This window comes from Equus quagga, chromosome 2 (genome assembly GCF_021613505.1).
Source record: "Equus quagga isolate Etosha38 chromosome 2, UCLA_HA_Equagga_1.0, whole genome shotgun sequence".
In the NCBI taxonomy this organism is placed as follows: Eukaryota; Metazoa; Chordata; class Mammalia; order Perissodactyla; family Equidae; genus Equus; species Equus quagga.
Window position 1 is genome coordinate 167414366 of NC_060268.1, and position 22290 is coordinate 167436655.

The 22290-nt window shown below is 40.9% G+C and overlaps 1 protein-coding gene across 1 annotated transcript in view; it reads right to left on the reverse strand.

Annotated features, from left to right (window-relative positions):
* Positions 1–17079: 17079 nt before the first annotated feature.
* CCDC186 (coiled-coil domain containing 186) overlaps positions 17080–22290 on the reverse strand; it is a 54255-nt gene continuing 49044 nt past the window's right edge. Inside the window, exons 15-16 of the mRNA XM_046653581.1 lie at positions 21943–22162; positions 17080–21263 (exon numbers count right to left, since the gene is read on the reverse strand). Coding sequence (XP_046509537.1) covers positions 21180–21263; positions 21943–22162 — 304 coding nt within the window. The 3' untranslated portion in view covers positions 17080–21179. The remainder of the gene's footprint in view (positions 21264–21942; positions 22163–22290) is intronic.

The window sequence follows — 22290 nt, forward strand, 5'->3', positions numbered from 1 at the left end:
ATGTTTTGCAACAGGACCCGGTTCCTCTTTTCCTCCCTGCCTCCAGAGGAGACCCTCACTGGAGCTTCGACTGGGCCTGGCCTCTGGGGAAATCTCTCAAGGCAGAGGGAACAAGAGCCTCTCAGCCACAAAGGCGGCTCTGGAAAGGGCGGCCCAGGAGCCAAGCTCTATTCTGGGCAGAACACTCCCCTGCTGAAAGGGCTGGAAACGCATCTGTCACTGCTGGGGAGTGAGGGGGGCGGAGGACGGAGGCCGCTGACTTTCCCCACAGGCAGAGATCAGGCACTACCTGGTTAAAATAGTAACTGCGGAAAGTGACAGTGACATAATCCATGTGTGTAGCCACCGCCAGGGCGGTCACATTCCGAGTTCTCCAGCCACGCTCTGGCTAAGGACTGCCCTGGATGATGATTTTGCACACTGCCCAGCCCCAGGACCAAAACCTAAGTGTTTTGAGAATTTGTATTCCTGGTCATTAATTTAAGTACTATATATTAACTGGATTGGTTAAAAATATGCCTTTGTGTTTTCATTATTATCATCTTTGTAGTTTTCAGGATGATCATTAGATCCTTATCAATACATGCACAATTGGCAAGGATTCCAGTTGCGCCAATCAACGCCAACCTCAATCTGTGATCTTCATGCCAAGTGGAGAAGATGGTGTCCCACCCAGACTGCGACACAGGGGCTCGGGGGATGTGTGAATCTTAGACGTGTCAGGCTGTAAGTGATTCAGCTCTTCCCTCTCTTCCAGCCGCCTTTCAAGTAAAGCAAAGTTCAGTCTGCTGATCCTCAAGCATCATAAAATGAGGTGTGGAGACCCCGGGGTGGTGAGTGAGTGACCATCTTCTAAACAGCCATCCCAGAAGGATGCACTCGCTACTGGTTCCCAATATAGCACAACAGCATCCTTAATAGGGAAAACCATGTTTTTCACTCACCATGAAAAGCAAGCTTGCAAATTTCTAGATATGCCCCAGTATTATTATCAAAACCCCAGAAATGCACCTAGCTACAACAGCAACTACCCTACACCAAATGGAAATGGCTCCTTGAGAAAAATTCCCCGAATATTAAACCAGAAACCCTCTGGGACCAGAGAAACAGAAATGAGCGTGGTTTTCCCTGCTAGAGAGAAAACCGCTGAGAAGAGGCGAGGTTCCCAGGGGCAGGCAGAAGCCTGCTCGGCCTCCGCGGGGGCTGCTGGGGGCCCCCGGCCAAAGGGTGAGATGGGGCTTTGCGTCCAGAGAGGCAGGATGGCAGAGGCGCGGACGTTGGGCTCCAGAAGGGAAAAGAAGGGCAAGGCAGTGGTTCGAGCCACGGGGAATTTGCGAGTGATGCTCTGGGAAGAGCGGGGACTGGCAGCCGCGGGCAGAATGAAGTGGCTGGAAACTCCTGAGCTGTTCCCGGCTGGCTGTCTACTTCCATGGCACCTTTCAAAGCCCTGCCTCGACACTTGGACAAAGAGATGAGACGGCTCAGGAACGAGGGTGCGGCTCCTCCTCCGCCTTTGAGCTCTGCACAGCCTTCGCGCTCCGCCTCCGCCGCCCCTGCCCGTGGGCAGGCTCCGCTCGCCCGGCTTTCTTTGATTCATGGATGGCCGCGCTTCCAGTAACTCTTTAGAGGAAGCCAGAGGCGCCGAGCGCTCAGCTCCCGGCTTGCGGGAGTGCAGGGTTTCTTTAAAGAAGGAAATGATTGTGTTGACTTAATTTGGAAGCTCCCGAATTTAATTTGCCCTTAATTTGAAAGCTGGGTTTTCTCTCCCACTTTCTTCCCAAAGCCAAGAAACAGACCCTCTTCTGGAAAGTTCTGCTCACGGAGGAAGCATATGGCCACCGTGGCAAACGCTGACGGAGGGTCTGGATGGATAGAAAATGTTTTGCTAACGTCTCAGCTAACACCCAAGGCTAGTGGCTCATCAGTAAGAGAACGGGCCTGTGTCAGAGATGGAGACCCTGAGGGATCCGGGACACGTGGAGAGCTATTAACTGACAGTGCTTGAGGCACAGGTGGGAGGAAGGGGTCCCCCAAGAGGACACACTCTCGGTTCCCACCTCCCAACCCAGCTCCCTGTCGCCTCGATAAGGTGTCCTTTCAGACTGTAAGGTCCTCATCGTCTCTCTTTACATGAATCCTTTTCAGGCCACACACGCTGCTGTCATCTCAGCTGGCCCTGCTCCAATCTTCAGTCAGCATCTGCCATGTGGGAATAGAAGGGGAGGACTTGATTCTTAAAATGGCCTCAATTAGCTACCTTTGATTTTCCTCCGGAAATTAGAACTAATTGGGTGGTTATAAATGACAGTGGGAAAGTTTTGTTGTTGTTAGCAAATCATACTGAATATAATAAAATTCTAAATCATAAAGCAGAACCTGTTGGATTTCTGCTTCATGAGGTGATGACATGACATGAAAGCAGCTCTTTTTCCAGGAGGCTGTTTCCCCTCTGCTTACAAGGCTGCTTGATCAATCTCATCCTGAACTCCCTCCAGACAGGATGTAGCTGAGCCAGAGCTCAGAAGTAAAAAGAGCTCCTTTCAGCTCTGGCTCAGACCCTTATCTTTTAAATAATGAAAAATAAAACCCATTGATTAAATCACTCAAGTTTAATCCAAACTAGCCTCCCAAATTTTGGAATGTTAGAAACTGTACTCAATATCCAAAAAGAACGATTTCTGAGATTAAGAAGTTGAAGATTTAGAAAGCAACAGAGTTGTTTGCCCCTCCTCAGAGTGGGTAGGCTGAGAAGTGGATCTGCCCGATGTAAGGAAGTGTGATGGCTTCACAGCCAATGGACTCATCTTCTCGAAGAGGTGTCCTGTAAGGCACCTGCAAGGCTTTTGCCCTTTCTCCTGAATGTCTAGCTCTTGGAGACTTGGAAATCAAATTTTCAAAGGTTGGGAAGCTTCTGATATTTTCTGCTGAGGGATTCGGGTAACAGTAGCCTCTCACTCATGATATGCTAGATTATGCTAGCTCCCCCCATGCAGGGGCTGAGGACGTGGAAAGACGAGGACTAAAAGCCCAAGTTACCAGAAGGGCTCTCAGCATCCCACAGCCAGGACGCCCACCAGGGGTGAGAGGGCCAGACAGCTGCACCCCTCCTCGTCTGGGACGACTGGCTGCTTTCATAACATTCCCCTGCCACCTAGTGGCATTTAGAGCCTGAACTTAAGTCCCACAGAACTTTCTAGGAGTTCCTGTGTCAGGGAGGACTAACCTGCGAGACATATGAATGATCTTTATTTTTTACTCAAACACATTTCAAAAAATCCCTCATGAGGCTCATCAGATCAGTGAGAACTGACTTCAGGTCTGTGTTGGTGTGTTGGGGTGATGAGCTGAAACCGCTTTACCATGGCCATTTGGTCTGACAACTTGTAGCAGGTGACAGTTTATTTCTTCATAATAATGTGATCCACAGCACAAAAACTACACACACACACGCGCGTGCGCGCTCAAGTGCACGAATCCTTGTTATCTTTATCACTGGAGACAAGGAGTTCCACAGACACTCCATGAGTACGTCTTTAGTACCTGAGCAGCTTTTGGAATTCTTTCACAAAGATAAGGCCAAGTCTTTCATTACGTCATGCCATTTGCATGACTGCTGTTTTTGGCCTAGTGCCTATGACCCGGAACTGTTCTCAAGCCTGGAAGAGCCATGTTTAAGGCTGGTGTTCTGAACGCTGCCATTATGACAGCTGACACTTATTCAGTGCTCGTATTATGTGATGGAGTACATACCATGCTCTAATGTGCTCCATGTTCTTTATCTCATTTGAATCTCACAACAATAGACACCTGCGATCACCATCATTCTGTATATGAGGAAACTGAGGCACAAAAAATCAAGCAGTTTGATCAAGTGATCAAGCCCAGGTGGTCTGATTCCAGAATGTACCCTCTGCCCTTTGGCCACAGTTTCCTTGAAGTTCGTATCATATCCCCACCATTTGAATTTTGGGTGTTGCAAAAGTTCTTCTGTCTAACTTTTCGGGCAGATCAACTTGCTTGATTAGTAGTCCAAGCTCGTCCCCACGCATAAATACGAGACCTCTCAGCATCGAACTCCAGCCTTGTTCCAGGAGGTGGGTGTCGTATTTGCATTGCGTATCACATGTGTCAAGGACTCCTTAGCACGAAAGCAGGGGCCTGGAAGTGAATTACACAACTCGAAGACTGTAGCACATTCCAGACTAGCAAATCTCAGTTAAGATTTCCCAGAATCATTCCAGGGGAAGAACTCGTCAGTGACAGATGGTGAGAAGAAGTGAAAAGAGCCCAGATCCAAAGTCAGACACTGGGCCCCTTGTATGCAGTCAAACGAATTAGAAACCTAACTTTATTAATGACTATAAATCATTCTTTTGACAAAACTGAAAAATATAGAAATAAACACTGAAACTTAAAATCTTAAGCAAAGTGTGAAAGCATAAAAATAATACTTCAATTTTCAGATTTTCAAGCGAGCATAGAATGGTCTTTTAATGATTTGACATAAACTAAATCATTCGGTTTTGTGCCTTTCCATTTTTAAAGCCACTTGAGGTTTTAAGGCTTAGCGTTGCCAACTCTGTTAGATCTTCTTGTCATTCCGGGGTGCTCTGTAAATCATTTTAAATTAGTTTTCATTTAGAGGAAAGTACACTCTGCTGAGGATAGAGTGATGAGAATGATCAAAATTAATAATATTAAGGGGAACGTACCCCAGAAAAACTTGTACTCATGTCACTTGCGGTTGTTTAAAGTTTTTTTTTCAATTTTCCTTTTTAGTGATTATGTACAAGGCAGTAATTGGTATGCCCATATGATTAATTCTGTAAGTCTCTATGTGACTATTTCTTGGTATCTCCTATGTACCTTTCACAACAGACATTTGATCCACGTCAATTAATTGGACTAGAATAAGAAATGTCAATAAGTGAGTAACTGTACGTGGTCTTGAAATCTTGAGTCTATCTAAGCAATATTTTTTTTTTGACAATATGTAATGGAACTTTAAAATAGTAATCCTTTCCCACCCAATGAATGTGGAAGTTCGAGAGCTTTCTCATTGGTTCTTGGCAAATCCATCCACCAAGGTAGTTAATGCAAAAATCTTTTCTCTATCATTGCATTTTTAGCAAAATTTCTGCCAAGGGAGCTTTTCAGTACAGGCAACAAAAATTTTAAAAATATAGAAATATATTTATAAGCAGAAGATATATTTAAAAAGATAATTTGAAGCAGTCCTCAGACAACATTGCTACTACGTATTAAAACACGATGACAACATTCTGCCGCCTTTCAGCTAAAATGTGGCCCAATATTAAAGGACAGTCCACTGCCAGGACAGTCCTTGTCTTTGCTGAAGGCAGTGTCCACTGCTGTATCCTGCTAGCTGATAAACTGGCAAAGAGCAGAAAGCTTTCCTAGAAAGTCTAACACATTGGCAAGAAATGCATCCCATTTTTGTGTATTATAACAATCCAAGCATGGTATATTCTTTCTCAATAACCTGCAGAGTAAATTGTGTCTTGGGCTGCACAAATTAATCTGAACTACCCAGGGAAAATGTGACCAGTACAGAGATCTGCTGTGATATTGTTTATATGCCCACGTTAATTTTTCTTTGCCACTGTGTAACATGGTCTTGCAACTGCTTAGACAAATAGTTGTTAAGAGAACACTGAACAATTTATAACTCATTCATTTATTGGATAAGTGGTGGCTGTGCCTTCTCTTTGTGTCTGGACTGTGTTAGGGCAGAGGAACCTGGTGACTAGGAATTTGGTGTCCTAGCTGAGAGCATAACCTCTCAAGTCAAATGGCCCGGATACAAATTCTGACTCTGCCACTTACTAGGTGACCTCAAGCACGTTGTTTACCTTGCTTAGCTTGTTGATCTTTAAAATAGGTTTTTTGCAAGAATCAAATGAGTTAACAAACATAAGTCATCTCAAAGAGCACCTGAGTTACAGTCAGCATCTGCCATTGCTATCCATACAGCAATGGACTGGAAGGCTGGACAAGAGGTACTGCCTCTGTCCTTACGTAAGCCAGCAGGAAAGGTAGGTAAGTGTGAAACTGCTAGTAGTCCATTGTCAGGGAGGCATTTGTTTGGTAGTGTTGTCATATTTACTGATTTTATTAAAATTTCGCTGTTCGAGGCCACGATCAATACCACTGAAACTCTGATCTCATGTGGGTCTCAGAGCAGCCCACGTGCCTCAGTGTGATGTGTCCATTGCATTGGCTGCAGTTTGCTCTGCCTGCTAGGAGATGTCTTCTCAAAATGCCTTGCTCTATCTTGCTCCACTCTATGACGTTTCCTCTAAATACAACGCTCGCTAACCACCATGATTTCTCACAACCAGTCTCCATTTAACTCACTTGCTTTCTGGAATCACCTGAACTCTCGTCATTTCCCCCGACGGTCCTGGAGAAAAATATGAGGTGGAAGGATGCTCCAAGGCACATTGTCAGAAGATTGGGATTTGCTAACCAGGCCCTGTCGAGTCTCTTACTGCTCCGTAGGCCCCTGCAGACCAGGCCCCAGGTCACCTTCTCGTCATCTTGTGTGTTACCTTATTTACATTCTGTCCTCACTTTTCCTATCCCCGCTCCCAGCTATGTGCCAGTTAAGCTGTGGAAAAACACTGAGCATGTAGAGCTCACAGTTTCTTGGTACACTCCTCACTAACTGAAAGCAGCTCAACGAAGCTCTCCACTTGACGTGACAACTTGTCGCCAACTAATTTAGAAGAAACAAATTCCTCTCTTTGGGGCAAAATACTTCAAAATAATTTGAGAAATTATTTTTAACCTTTAACCTGAAGTTACTTGCTTTGTGCTAATATTTTAATCTTCATAAAAACGTTCACTGCTGATATTCCCAGCACCTAGCACAGTGCTGGACATGTGCTCAGTAAATATTTGTTGAATGAATTGAAGTACAATGAACACGATTCTAAATATTAGGGTGGTTAGGAAAAGAGATGGAAAATTATATCAAGGGTGTCCTGATGTGAGAGGATACGCTGAACTATATCGAGAGTAGAATTTATTCGTTCATTTGTTCATACATTTATTCATTGAATAACACATACAGCACTTAATATTTGCCAGGCACTATTATAAGTGATTTATACATAGTCGCTAATTTAACTAGCATTTCCTCTCTACAGGGCTGAATAATCAGATCTTAGAAAATGAAATGAAGTTTGAAAAACAAGAAGTATATAGATTTCTACGGGTACGTTGGAAGAAATGTGCAACTGATTGTGTATTTCATAGCAATAACTCACTGCAGCCTTACTCACTCTAGCAGCGCCGTGCTAGATGCTTTATATAGTAAACCCCTTTCATCCTCACAGCAAACATATGTTGTAAGGGTTTTCACAGATATGAAAACTGAGGCTCAGAGACGGTGGATATAGGTCCAAAATCCAAAGCCGCAATGTTAAGAATTTGAACCAAGACATATCAGATTTCAAAGCTCTTGCATACTTGGAAATCATCTTGTTCTCTTATTTACTTTCTGCCCTCTTTCTTCCTCACTCCCCCTCCCACTTAGATTGTAAGCTCAACCTGCTGGCAGATAAAGCCTGTTTTTACACTGCAGTATCTCTGTGTCCAGATCAGCACTTGAGAAATATTTGTTTGATAAATGAATAATTGAATGGACTTCGGACTCCTTGCAGGGGTGCTACGCTGCCTCCCTGAGACCACCAGTTTCCACCGAAGTAATTTATGACGATTTCCAGACTTATTTCTCTAGTTAAATTTTTATTAACTAAAGCATACATTTTGCGTGAGATACTACCTTCAGACTTTCAGGAACCAGTCTTATTAAAAGAACATAGGCTTTGAGAAGACATACAAATGGCCAAAAGGTACCTGAAAAGGTGCCAACATCACTAATCATCAGGGAAATGCAAATCAAAACCACAGTGAGCTATCACCTCACACCTGTTAGAATGGCTATTATCAAAAAGACCAGAGATAAGTGTTGGCAAGGACGTGGAGAAAAGGGAACCCTTGTGCACTGTTGGTGGGAATGTGAATTAGTGCAGCCACTATGGAAAATAGTACGGAGGTTCCTGAAAAAATTAAAAGTAGAGCTGCCATATGATCCAGCAGTCCCACTTCTGGGTATTTATGCAAAAGAAATGAAATTGGGACCCCCATGTTCATTGCAGCATTATTCACAAAACCAGGACATGGAAATAACCTAAATATTCATCAACAGATGAATGGATAAAGAAAATGTGGTATATATATTCAATGGAATGCTATTCATCCTTAAAAAAGAAGGAAATCCTCCCATTTACAACAACATAAATGAATCTGGAAGACATTATGCTAAGTGAAATAGGCCAGACACAGAAAGACAAATAATGCATGATCCCACTTATATGTGGAAACTAAAATAGTCCAACTCATAGAAGCAGAGAGTGGAATGGTGGTTGCTAGGGGTAGAGGGATATTAGATGTTGCTCAAAGGGTACAAAGTTTCAGTTATGCAAGATAAATGAGTTCTGATAAGATAATAGCCATATACAGCATAGCCACAATAGTTAATGATACTATATTGCAATGTGCTGAGAGGATAGATCTTAAGTTAAATCATCTCGGCACAAACACAATGGTAAGTATGTAAGTTATGTTATTTAACTTGATTGTAGTGAGCTTTTCATAATGTGTACATATATGAAAACATTACGTTGTACATCTTAAATACATACAATTTTTATGTTAAAGATAGCTCAATAAAGTTGTTTAAGAAAAATAAAACTGATATATAAGCACTAAAAAAAATAAGGCTTTGAGGACAGGCCGACCTGGACTCAAGTCCTGCGCTATCTTCACAGTGACAAGGCCTCGGTGGGCCCCTGAACCTTGTGGGATTGCTGCTACTTGCTGGGGCCCCGGAGACCTATCTCATTCCTCTTTACCTGGCAACTCTTTAGCTCTCTGGAGATAGTGCTCATATCTCCCCAGAGTCTTCTCTTTTCCGGGCTAAAAAAGACTTTCTTGTTTTCAAGCATTTCTTAAAAACATGGCTTTCAGTCTTCATCCTCCTGGTCACCCATTCTGAATGGTCCACACCTTTTTAGTGTCCCCTTTAAAAAGTAACGTCCATGGAAAATAAGTGTCTACTGGGATATACAGCAACTGGGACTCTTACACGCAACTAGTGGGTATGCAAATTGTACAACTCGCTTTGGAAAATTGTTTGGCAGTATCTACCAAAGCTAAACGTGTACGTATCTTATGATGCAACAATTCCACCGCTAGGCACATGCGCAGTGAAAATAGGTCCACTTGCTTTGCAACAGACGTGTGCAAGAACGTTATAGCAGCTTTCTTCATAGTAGCCCCAAACTGGAAACAAACCCAAAACCCATCAATAGTAGAATGGATGAATTGTGATATATCCACACAGCAGAATACTGTACAGCAAAGGGAATAAATAACCTACAGCTATACTCAACAATATGGCTGATTCTTATACACAAAATGTTGACTCCAAAGAATGCATACTATATGAGTCCTTTTATATCAAGTACCAAAAAATCAGGGAAAATAAATCAATGCTATTAGAAGTCAAGATAATGGTTGCCCTTCAGAGAGGGGTAATTGAGAATATGAGGAGAGTTTTGGGGTCTATTGGTCAGGATCCAATCAGGAGAAAGCAAACACTGGGTGATTATACAGCTGTCTTCATTTGTGGCAATTTATCAAGCTTTATACTTAGGATATGTGCACTTTTCTGAATGGATTACCATACTTCAGTAAAGTTTTTTTTTTAATATCATGACCAGATTGTCAAAATACTAGTGTGCATGGGACCTTGACCTGTGGCCTCCTGTTGAAGCCACTTTTCTGCAAATCCAGTACTCAGTTTATCGTTTGTGACGTTCAAGGCTGTTCACAGCCTGACTGCTGCTAGATAACTTTCTAAGGTCCCTTCCATTCCTACGCATCTTACCGTTGGTTGCTGAACATGTTAAATGTTGGCAATGGCAAAATAGACTCCACCTTTTCGTGCCGAGAACATGATCCAGATCAAGTTCTAGCCAAGCAGAACTACTAGCTATTCCCTCTACATCTTCCCTGTTAGCACCTCTGCAACACCTGTACTGCCCTAGCAAAGGGCATGGAGGGTTCTTCCATCTGGACTTCCCCTCTCATTTTCCTTCCATATGTTCAATTTCTACCCATCTATGAAGACCCTTCTCAAATGATGCTGTCTCTTCTAGGCCAAGTCTGGTCCTCTCCCATCCCCATCAATGCAATCTTAGGGCACTGGTCTCTTCTCACCTTGGTCCAAGGATGGTACTTGTCTTATCTCCCTTCTACATAAATAATGATGCTATATGAATTTGTTAAATAATAGAATGAGAAGAAATGATATTTTTAGCTTTTTAAACATTAAGTTTTTGAATATCAAAGAGCAACCTCTTGTGTTTGTGCCTTTTCAGAAGGTTGTATGAGGTACTTCACTCTCGCCTTCAGTAGCAATCTGGGTCCAATCAGGAGACAGAAATAACACAGCAGGTTAAACAGCGGTTTAATACAAAGAACATTAACTATGATAAAAGAGTAACTACAAGATTTAAAGAAATTCTACATGGACCCTAGACCTGAGGGAGAGGACCCAAGGAAAGACAAACTTGGAAGGTGTTTAGACCTCATTGGAGAAGGCGTGGTTCAGCCCACCGGGTAACAGAGCTGTTAGCTGGTTTGGCCAGGATGGAGCTGGTGGGCAAGCAATAACTAGGCTACTCTCTGGAGTGTCAGCAGGGGAGTAGGCAGACAGCAACCAGTGGTGCGGACGTGCAGTGGCTATTCTGTGTGTGACTGCCTGGACCACAAGCAACGGTGTGTAGCCATATGGAGGCTTTGGTTTCCATGTTGAAAGGACCACGCAAAGGTTATCGCCAAGTAGAGGCTGCAAGCTTGCAGAGGGATGGTTGGGACAGGCTTCACTGCATGTCCTCACAGGCACAAGGCTGACACCAGCCTCTGCCAGAAACTTTTGGAAGCCTCTTTGTCCTGTGATGTGCCTCCGTGCCTTCTACTGAGGAGGTTTAACACCATGTTCACTTTAAAGGAGAAACGGTTAAAGGAGTTCTCTTGTGTATCACAGAGCAGATACTAAAGGGTGCACTGGGAGCTAAGTACTACGTCAACGACCCACACCCTTTCCATCTTCAGAGCATCCTTGATTCATTTGGTTCCAAGGACCTAAAGAACCATAAGAGTGTCAACATTAACTGTGTTTTAGGCACTATCAGAGTCATTAGTGCCTGTAAAGCAAGGAAAATGCTGCTAAGGTGTGACCTCAGGCAAACCACTTCCTCCTCTGGGCCTCTTTCCTCAGCTATATTCAGGGGTTGGAGTAAATCAGTGGTTTTCAAATGCCAGGCTACAGCGAGGTGAGAAAAACAAATATAGTGTTTTATAGAGCTAAACTCATTCAATTTAAAAGCTGAACCTTTCAACCTTTTATTTTAGTGTTAAAACATCCTCTTTTATGATATCATGGTGATAAATGATAATTGTTTTTGATCTTACTTAGCAACATAAAAGTCAGCAAGCTCAGAATTTTGCTTTTGAAATTTTACTAGTTTGTGGAACCTGAAAGTCTGGTCACTCTGGGACTACGTGTTCTCTCTCGAGGCCTTCCTTTATCTCTGAGATCTGTGGTTCTAAAGGGCCTCTTGCTCTTTGCTTCTCTTCATCCAACTCTAAAGCAGGCAGAAGAAAATCGAGAGAAAGTGCGTCGTTCAGCAGCACATGTAGTAAATTTGAGTCCATCGCAGAAGATTAGCGCGGCCCCTGCACAATAATGACTCAAACTACGTGGAGCAGTTCATATTTTCAGATGTTTTGTAAACTAGGGCAACCACTAAAACATTGTGAAAAGAGGCAAAACTCATAAGCCAATAGTAGAAATATAATCGAATCATACAAAATAATCCAAAAGCAGGCAGAAATCCAGAAAAGGGTGGAAAAATTGTTTTGCATGTGTATCTGTCTTGCTTAGCATAATGGCCAAGTCTTAGTGGTGACAAACAGACTGAGTTCCACGAAAACACAAATTATCTGAGTCCACCACAGAAACTAAACAAAATCTTGATGGAGCTTTCTTAAACTTCAGAGAATGAGAGGCAGCCACATGGCAGGGCTGACACGCGGTTAGGGTGCCAGCCACCTGTGCGCCCTCCTATCTTTATCAGCACCCCACTGCCTGTGCGCCAAACAGAGTGTGGCTGGAAACTAACACCATCAGGCCTCCTTCACCCGAGAGGTTACAGGATGCAATTCATGCGACCCCTCCCTTTGTTGGGATGAGTACAATTCCAATCCCTACAGCACTTTTCTCCCTTTTCTTCCTCATTCCTACGAAGGGGTAAAACACTCAGAGTGTTCACAATGGAACTGGGCCCTCAGGACGGAACCTGTGGGAGAATATCAAACAAGTAGTCACTGAAAGGCTGCAGCCATCTCAACACTCCCCCTGCTGACAGCTGGCGGCTGTGCACACAAGGATGGGGCTGGGCTGAAGGAGTGCTAAGTGCACACGGTACTTTCATTCTTCTAGAGTGTTTATTCTCCCGACACAGCTGCAACACCCACTGCTCCATCTTTAGCAATGGCTTTGGGCTGCAGGTGTCTCTAGGTAGCTGCCTGAAAGTAAAAAGAAGGTCTGAAACCAGACTTGGATTATAGGTGTTTTCAGGGGATGCTGCTCGGATGAATGCTGCTCCTTGTTGGCAGTGACCTTCTCCGGCTGCTTTCCAGACTCAGTCTCTTTCAAGAGAATGACAGAACTGAACAATAAGATCTTTGCAGGCGATAAATACGTGCATCTACAAACCACTATCTCCACACCCCGCTCCCTTTTACTGTGCACTCCTATAGCGCCAAGCATGAGATGATTCTTAGAACAAAGTTTTAAAAGTTAACTGGCAAAAAATACTACATACCCATTGAAAAAATTTTAGAAACAGGAGAATATAAAGTGAAATATGAAAGTACACCACTCCTCAGGGGAAACCACTGGTGAGTCTGATACGGATCCATTCAGAACTTTGTCTTTACATAAATGCATAGCAGGTATATATAACAGTATTTTTTCACTTTGCTGTAAAGGTTATTCTACTAAAGCAAGAATTTTTACAATATACATATATATGCATCCTTCAACATTTTTAATAGTATTACTTATCTAAGAAAGAGAAATTCCCCCTTTATTCTGAAAGATTTCCTTTCTATGTCCCTCAGAGCTTTGCAGTTTACAAGGTTATTTCCCATGCATTATCCTACTTAGTCCTCACTACAGCTCTTCGAGTGGGTTTTAGCATCCCCATTTTACAGATGAGAAAACTGAAGCTCGAAGAGGCAAAGTGACGTGTCTAAGGTTTCACAATCGGTGGGCCGGGGTGGTCCCAGTCCAGGTCCAGAGTACTTTACAGCCCTCAGCGTTCTCTGGTGGCCTTAGATGGAGATGGGGCAGGAAAGGGAGGCCCTGCTACAGTTACCAACAGGGCAGCAAGGAAAGGCATACCCGTAGGTAATTCAGAAACTTACGGAACACCTATTTATTACCCAGACTGTCAAGAAAATCATAACATCATCTATCAACTGTGACTCCCCCACCGAACCGTTACTGAGCTTAAGAGGGAACAAAATGACTGATTTTATTTCTGTTCTTCTCTGATTGCAGTTAGAGGATGAGCTTACTCAAAAGACGATCAGAAAGAGGAAGAAAAGAGAGGCACCAAGTCTCCAGCTTAGAGTCTGTTTAATCACACATGTCACATGCCCATCTTCTTTTAACTGACAGATCATCAGTCTTTTGTTTAAACCATGTCAGTGCAAAGAAAAAGAATCTATATATGACTTTAACCCACTCACTAAGGTATTACAACTTTGGCTTTTGGGAGGAAGCAGAAGATAGTGAAAGGCACCCCCAGCCTGGGTTCAAATCCCTGCTCAACAGATCCCTCGCAGGAAAGTCCTGGGAATCAGTTTGGCCTGTTTCCCACCTCAGGGCTGTCTGAGCCTCACTCAAAGAAGTCCCTGAGCATTTGTTCCCCGTCCCTGCCTTGATGTGTTTGTCGTTTAATTCAATTGTGTTCCTTATCATTTCAAAGGGAAAACAAACATTCTTAAAATACAAAAGCAATACAGTACACTGTATTTGCTCTGTTTCTGACCAGAATAGCTCCTGAATGCTACTTTGCTTTCTAAGTAAATATACCATTGGGTAAACTCCTAAAACACATAAGAGCACCTTGGAGGGCCAACTGTGTCCATATACGAAGCTACTTTTCTTATGCTGAGAACAAGTGTCCAGAACCACTCCGAGCGCCTTTTGACTGCATTGTGGGATGGGTCATGTAGACAGCTGTACCAGGAAGTGAGAACTATGGCCCTCGAGCTAAAATACCCACCACTGCAGACTTCACCTCTACCTCAACTTGTTCCTCATCCTCCTCCACCCCCCAAAAAACTGGCAAGGTCTCTGCTTCTCATTTCCACAGACTACAACACCCATGCCACTTATTTCTCTCTTATTGAGCATCTATGGCTTTTTTAACTTTCCTAGAAGTCAACTTCAAATTACATAATACATGAATATATTCTTTAAAAACTGGAACAGCCCTCTAACCACTCCACAAAATTCCCTGCACCCCCACCCCAACCCCCAACACGCATCCACAGAAGGTCACTTCTGCTAGGACTTCAGTGTTTAACTCTCCAGAACACCCCCCCCCCCCCTTAAAAGAATACCTAACAACACATATGTTAAGCTGGTACATCTCCAGTTTGACTTATAATTACAAAAAGGTACAAAGTGACAGCAGGAATCACCATGGGACATAAATAGCCACATGACATCAGTCCTGCTTCCTGTGGCACATAGTCCACAGCATAGGCAAGCCCATGAGATGGAGCACTGTCACTATTGAAATCGGAATTTGACAAATGTAACAAGGAATCTTGCCGAACTTACCTCTTTTCCCTTTCATCTCTTCCTCACTTGACCAATCTGGTAAATAAAAGCCCATCTAATAAGCAGGATGATGAAGGAATTAATGAAGGTTGGAAACCCAGAGACAGCCAAACCAACTCTGGGCAGGTAAAGTGTTCTGGTCATTGTTCTGGGTGTATGTCTGGTGGGTGTGTGTGTGGGTGTGTGTGAGTGTGTGTCTGTGAGGGCCAGGGAGGGGGCAGTAGAGACAAAGGGAAAGATTTTCTTCTGCCCAAGTTGTTGCTGAAATGGGAACTACATCGTACCCGTAGGCAGAGTGTGATTCTTAAAATCATCAGTGACATTTGTGCTTTACGCTTGGGCTCTGACACACAAGTTACTAGTATCAACTACTTAAAAACGCAGAACACCTTCGTGAGATGGTAGGCTTGGCTCATCCAGGTTCTCAGAAGGCACCTTGAACTTGAGCACGTGAACATCAGTAACCACAAACCTGTGCCTCCAGGCCTCTGCTTCAACCTTTTTTTGAAAATTGATGCCTTGGAGCTTAGAAGGCATTTAACCATATAAAAGTAAAGGAAGAGAGTAATCAATGTTTCAGGCAAGCACATAAAGGCTTTTACTCCCACAGATTTTGACTAGACTTAAGTACCCACTATTTAAAGTAGGAGTTCCAGAAGAAAGTCAGTTCTGAAGTCCAATTAAAACACCAGGAACCCTTCCCGCCCTGCTAGTCTCTGCAGGGTCTCCCTCCAATCCCTCCACCCTCATCCCAAATTAACACACAAATGAAACACAATCCAGGAAGAGGCTGCTTCAGAGCCCAATGCAGCATCCTCTTTCAGCACGCACTCCTAGGGACCTAGTTCTTTGAAGAGATGGGATCTATGGGGGCTCCAGTGGATGCAGAACAGACACTCAAAAGTGTTTCTCCCATGTAGGTGGACGGAAACACAGCTTGAGCAAGGGCAGCAGGGGTAGCAGGCATTTGGGGGTGTCTTCCCTAGTCAGAGTTCATAAAGAAGAACTTGCCTAAGAAACATCAGGTAGTGTGGCAGGTTTAACTGACATTTCCTGACACAAGCAAAGTGGGAGCGTGCTGAAAACACACACACACACTACTTCCTGCCCCTGGGCCTTCAGTGATTAAAATCAAACAAAACTACACAGTGAAATGGATGGTGTGGAAAGCCATTCTAGCACTTAATGTATTTCCCAAGTTAATCTAACTAGCAGTTGACTATCAGTAAGCTTAACTTTTTTATTTCAGTGGATCCTAAACTTTTAATAGAACTATCTTTGCACTGAGTTAAATGGTATAGATTCCTCTCTTGAATCTAACATCTATCCCCTTTTTTGAGTGCAATTTGGGGCAGTCTGACTGGCAAAAAGCATGGCCTTTGGGCAATCAAAAAAAAGGCTGAAAATTCCTCAGAAATAGAATACTTCTTAAATGTACGCTTCTCTTAAAAAATAAGAATCAAGTCTCTTAAACGTAACTTAGGAATTAATAGTGCATGTCTATTGCAGGAGCAGGAACATCAAGCCTTGTCACACTGTTCTCAGAGGGAATCAGTAAAATGGCATTAGCACTGATCGGCCAGAAGCATCCTCCCAAGTTGCTGGTCCTGAAGAAGTGTGTTCTCGTTCCACATTCACTGATTACAGCAGACTTTATTAGAAAAAACAGATTTGAATGTAAGTTCACTGGAACAGTCTTTCCGATCTCATGACTGCGGGTCACACTAACCAGTTACGAATCTCAAGCCAGTATCTCTTTTCCCTACTCATCCTCTTCCCATGTATATTCCTTTCTCCAGCAAACAAATCCACAGGCTACCGAAAGCAGACTATTAAGGATGTCAGGAAAGCTTCCACTAGTCTATTAATTTTACCCTTACTCCAAGGCTCCTGACTTCAGGGGATTCTTTCCAACAGTGAACTCACTAAGTTATGTGGCATAATTGGTGTTCCAGAACTGTTTGAGAAATGGAAAACAACACACTGCGTTGTGAAATATCCATCACACAATCAACTTCATGAAATTAATGCCATTTCAATATCCTTTGATTGAACATATTAGATCTTTATTCTGAAGGCCAGATAATTTGGGCAAATAAGTTCCATAGTTTTGTGGAAAATATGAATATATTAGTGGCTCATCAAGTTCAATGAGAAATTTTCACAGAGGCATATGAAAGCTTGCCTTTTGTAAAAGGCCAAATTTTGCTACCACCAATTTAAACAAAAATTTAAAACAACCTGGCATTCAATTTAATCTGCTTACTATTGTTCATTGACTTCTAATGATAATTGGTAGAATAAAGACAAACATGGAAAGCAAAAACTCCTAGTCTGGTTTAAAAAAGAAAATTCAAGTGATTTGAATCAGCCTTGCCAACAGTCTGGAGAATCAGTCTGTTTAGCAAGTAGTGTACGTAAATAAATAATCAAAGATGCCATTAAAATACAACTTGGTAAACAGGCATTACCTATTTAATAAGTACAATATATACATAGAATTCTCTTGAAAAGCTTCATTTTATACAGAAATATATTTACAAAATGAACAGTGTGATAAAATTAAAGATTATCTGTACAGTACACACATATGTGTATATATATATGAACTTTGGAAGATAAGCAAGTTTCATCATTGTAGTCAAAATGGACAGCCATATGCATTTTAGAAAAGGATTCCACTCTAGAAGAAAAATACATCTTTAATATACAGTTATGTTTTTCATTTATTTTCCTGAAAATTCATAATGTTTGATATTTTTTCGATTATTTTCTCTTGTTCAGTCTTGAAAAGCTTCAGGTTTTTAGTTCCACTGACTGGTGTTAAAAATTAACAATCTTAGTGTCAAAAAAGAATTGTTTTGTTTTAAAAAAAGGTTATTGAAAATAGGCTACCGGAGTCAACATTCATAAGGCAAATTAATCACACTGAATAACAACATGATGAATAAAAATATTTCCACCAGGGTAGCATATATAATATTTATAAAATTAATGGTTTCTAATGTTTTTTTCTTCTACCGATAAATCTTGGTCTAAATTATATGGAAAAATCTTTAGAAAATAATATACTGCAAAACAAAGTTTGGAAACACACATGACAACATGATTAGATTCATTTTTATGAGCAGAAAGTAGGCATTAATAATTTAGTAAAATGGCAAAAATCAGATGCCATTTTATCATCTTTGGATTTTCTTTCCTTTTTCTTAAAGAATATTTAAACATCAAACTGTGACAAAAGTTAAGAATGTGCAGAACCGTCATGAAAACAGCAATCTGCTCTCAGTGTACCTCAGGAAGGACTCAGTTCCCGAAGCTACATCTCAGAGTGAGACCTGGGGCCACCTACTTGCACAAGTGGATTAACTCTCCCACAGGGGCTGGCTGTGAGCAGCAGAGGCTCACAGAGCTGCTCCTACTGTCTCCTATTTATCTTCACAAGACCACAAGCTCTGCGAGGACAGGAACTGCCCTGCCTGCTCTGTTCACATATCAGCACAATACCCTGTATGGTTCCTGGCAATAGTAGGTTTTCAATAAATGTGTTTATTAAATGAATAAATAACATGTTGGTAGCTTAATAAAATTTAATTTTAAGATAAATCACTTTAAATGATTATGAAGATAGAAAAAAAATAATAAAACATGAAAGTTCAAACTCGTTGTTCTGCCCAAACCCAACACTTTCAATCCTTAAAACTTAAGCTAAAGTTTGAAGTGGTGTGGGAAAAAGGGAGTCACAGTAAGTATTCACTTTAAAATTAAAACCTGGTAAAGTGTATGCATACATATACATACACATAAAAGTCATTTCCTGCTCAAAGAAATCAAAATAGTGCTAAGAAACCAAAACACCCTTTGATGTGTACAAATAATAATGAATATATAAGACACATTTTCCCCAACATCTCAGGTTTATCCAGACCATTTTCCTTTTCCGGACACCCCAATCTTCTCTCCATGTATTCAACACAGTAAGAGGAGAAGGCCCTCTAAATCCTCACATGAGGAGCTGTTTGTGAATCGGGACAGAGACAGAGATCTGATATACGCACATTTTGGTACATTACTTTGCTCTGTCCTGATCCCCATACAAAAGGATACAGTAGAAACTGAAGAACAAAAGGAAAACAAAGCATTTTCTTCAAAAGTTTTCCATAGTTTCTTACATTTATGGGGGAAAAAAGTAACAAGTCAAAATACGATTTATAATAGCTTTCTTCTAAAATTGTTTCACCATTAAACTCCAAATGATTGGTGGCACAAATGTTAATACTGGAATTTCATTTTTGTATGTAATAAATGTATATATTTTTTAAAAGTGTACAGACATAGGACACTATGGATCTAATCATTATTTGGTTTCCACTAATACATTTTGTGTCTTGGAGGAAAAAAACAAGTATTTTAGTCTATGAATCTGTATCACACAAGAAGCTGTAAAAATTTAGTCAGGGCGACTTGAAGTAGTTTTTCGGAGTACAACAGTATGTCTAGAAACAAATGGGGAAATAATTCAGATTTGATTGCACTTACCCTCTTATTTTCTTTATTTTGATAAATTACTGGTAAAAAGAACATTACAGCAAGACTAATACTTTCTACAGCTATTTTAAAAATAGAACTTTTTGAATTTATATTTCCATTTTGAAGTGAAAAGATTGTGTTTTTGGATGACAACATATAACTCAATATACAGAAAAAATAAGACACTATATTGAATCATCTAATCCTTAGTAAATAATCTTTTTAAACAATGTTAAATTGACCAAAAAATGTTAAAATACATTAAAGGGCCAGTGCCACCACAGGCCCAACTTTGAGAGTCATACAATTCTTTAAAGGCTTTTAATCCATCACCCCCAAAGCTTACTTCTCTTAAGGGATAAAAAAGGATGCGAAAATCCAAAACAGAAATGAAGCTTGCTGCAACATCTGCATATGAGCCAAGGTATCCTATTATAGAAATGATCTGAATATGGTGAAATGTGAAAACCACACAGAGAAATCAGAACATGTGAGAAATTATAAGAGGTGAGAAAAAAAGTCAATGACAGAAATACTAATACTATGGCAACGTTTAAGTGCACATCTTAAATAAAAATTGTAAAAACCCAACAGGATACATAAGGTTTGGCTCTAAAATTTCTTTGGTTACAAAGATGTAATTATTTTGTTTTAAATAAATATACTGAAACATACCATATTTGGGGATAAGATCACTTCACTATAATATACAATTGTATCAATGGTAAAGAATGGTGCTTAAATGAAACGGTGAACAGTGCCATATGCTGCATTCTCTTGGGAACTGGTTCTTTAAAAATATCTTAAACATTTATCTTTATACTTGATGTCAGTAAATCTAAAGTATTTCAGTTTCAAAATTCACTATTCATCTCTCTGTTCTAATGACTAATCCATTTCACATTTTAAAATATAACTGAAGTCCACAGGAATTTTCTAAAGGAGCATGTTATTTAAAATCATATTTTATGTAACCGAAGATTAGAAAAACTAGTTAACTCAAATAATTCGAATCTGAAAAAAAGTACCTAGCACAGATAAGGAAACCTGACAGAGGCACACAACGCCTGAACACTGTCAGTTACCAGGAGCCAGCTTTCCCGTGAGCTCCCACTGAAATGGAAAGATTGAAGGCCTCACCAGCAGCTCTAAAGCACAACCAAAGGTTACACTGGACGTCATAACAAAGATTCTCATCATTTCTTTAGTTTCCTTCACGTTGGAGAAATAGTATTTTTCTGAATGATTAACACCTGTTCTTTCATGGATAACTTTAAAAAGCTGAACCATTTTTGACATTCTGTATTTTAAAGGGAAGAAATATGGAGAAGGGGTTTTCAAAAGCCCTTGTAGTAACATTCAGCACTTTGTATGACTGTTAATAAGTTACATTAAGTTGTTCCGATCCCATGACAGGCTGTCACCATACAAAAACAAACTTCCTCAAAGCTTACACTCTTAGAGCACACACGGCAATGCATTTGTATTGTAAAAGGATACTTTCTTATACAGATAAAGCGAAACAAGTTTTTTACTGGCTGACACAAAATGCAGGGGAAAGTTTCCCAGATCCCGGGGAGTGGCACCTGTTCCTCGCGTGGCTTTTGTCTGTTTACTGAGCAAGAGCTTTGTATTAGGTTTTCTTCGGCCTTTGTTCTAGTTCATGCTGGTGTTTAATAAGACGTTCTATTTCTGTTCCAAGTGTCTGCAGATTTTCCTTTACCAGTTGGAAAAATGGGGAAAAGAAAACAGAACTACTGAGTATAATAGGTAAAAAGATTCAGTTTGAACTATTTTTGCCTAAATTTTGAAACTGAAAGGATGCTGAGCCTTAAATGCTATGTGATCAATTAGGCAGAGTTGTTTTCAGTAAAGCAGTCCTGCATATTTCAGAGTCAGACAATCTTTTTACTGAAAATACAACAAATTTTAGTGCACAAAATTACTGCTTCCTAGATTTAAAAAATTATTTTTTAAATCCCATACTTAACTATCAAGGCCCAACACAACACAGAGAATAGTTGGGTCAGATAATAGATGCAAAAAATAAAATAAACATGGAAAATACATTAGAAAATAAATGCCTCTATGTTAAAAAATGTCTCGGTGATCAATTATAACTAATTATAATATGTCAAAGGTCACCCATTGCAAAGTGAATGACCCATCTTAGTGTCTATCCAATAGCTAAGCTGATTTTTTTCTCTATTTCTTTCTTTCCTTGCTAGTTTAAAAAATTGTACTTTTCAAAAGGGAAAAACACAAAAACATTATCTCTGGGTAAAATGGCTACTTTGCATTAAAGAAACAGTCCATCTACACGCTAGATCAAACTATGAAAAAGGCACCATTGTACCGTGTTTATTAGTTGGTAGATGAATGAGAAATAAAAATACCTTCAAAGTAATATTTTTCAGTAATGTATCCTCCAAAACAGCCTGTAATTTTCGGTTGATCTCCAAGGAGAGTTCCAATGTTAATCCGCTGTCAGCTGGATGGGATGTATATAAAGAAGCCATGATGCCCCCCCGTCTACTTAAATGGACTTTGTTAAAATCAGATGCCTCTGAAGAAAGCGTGCCTGATTCTTCTCGTAAAATATAACTTTGAATTATTCTGCAAAATAAAATGACACTATCAGTTATACACCTCCAGAATTAAAAACATTGGAGTCTGCAAGGGTCAACTAATCATAAGCCTAAAGCTGATTTTGTTGTCAGTGCCATCAAGTCAATTCTGACCCC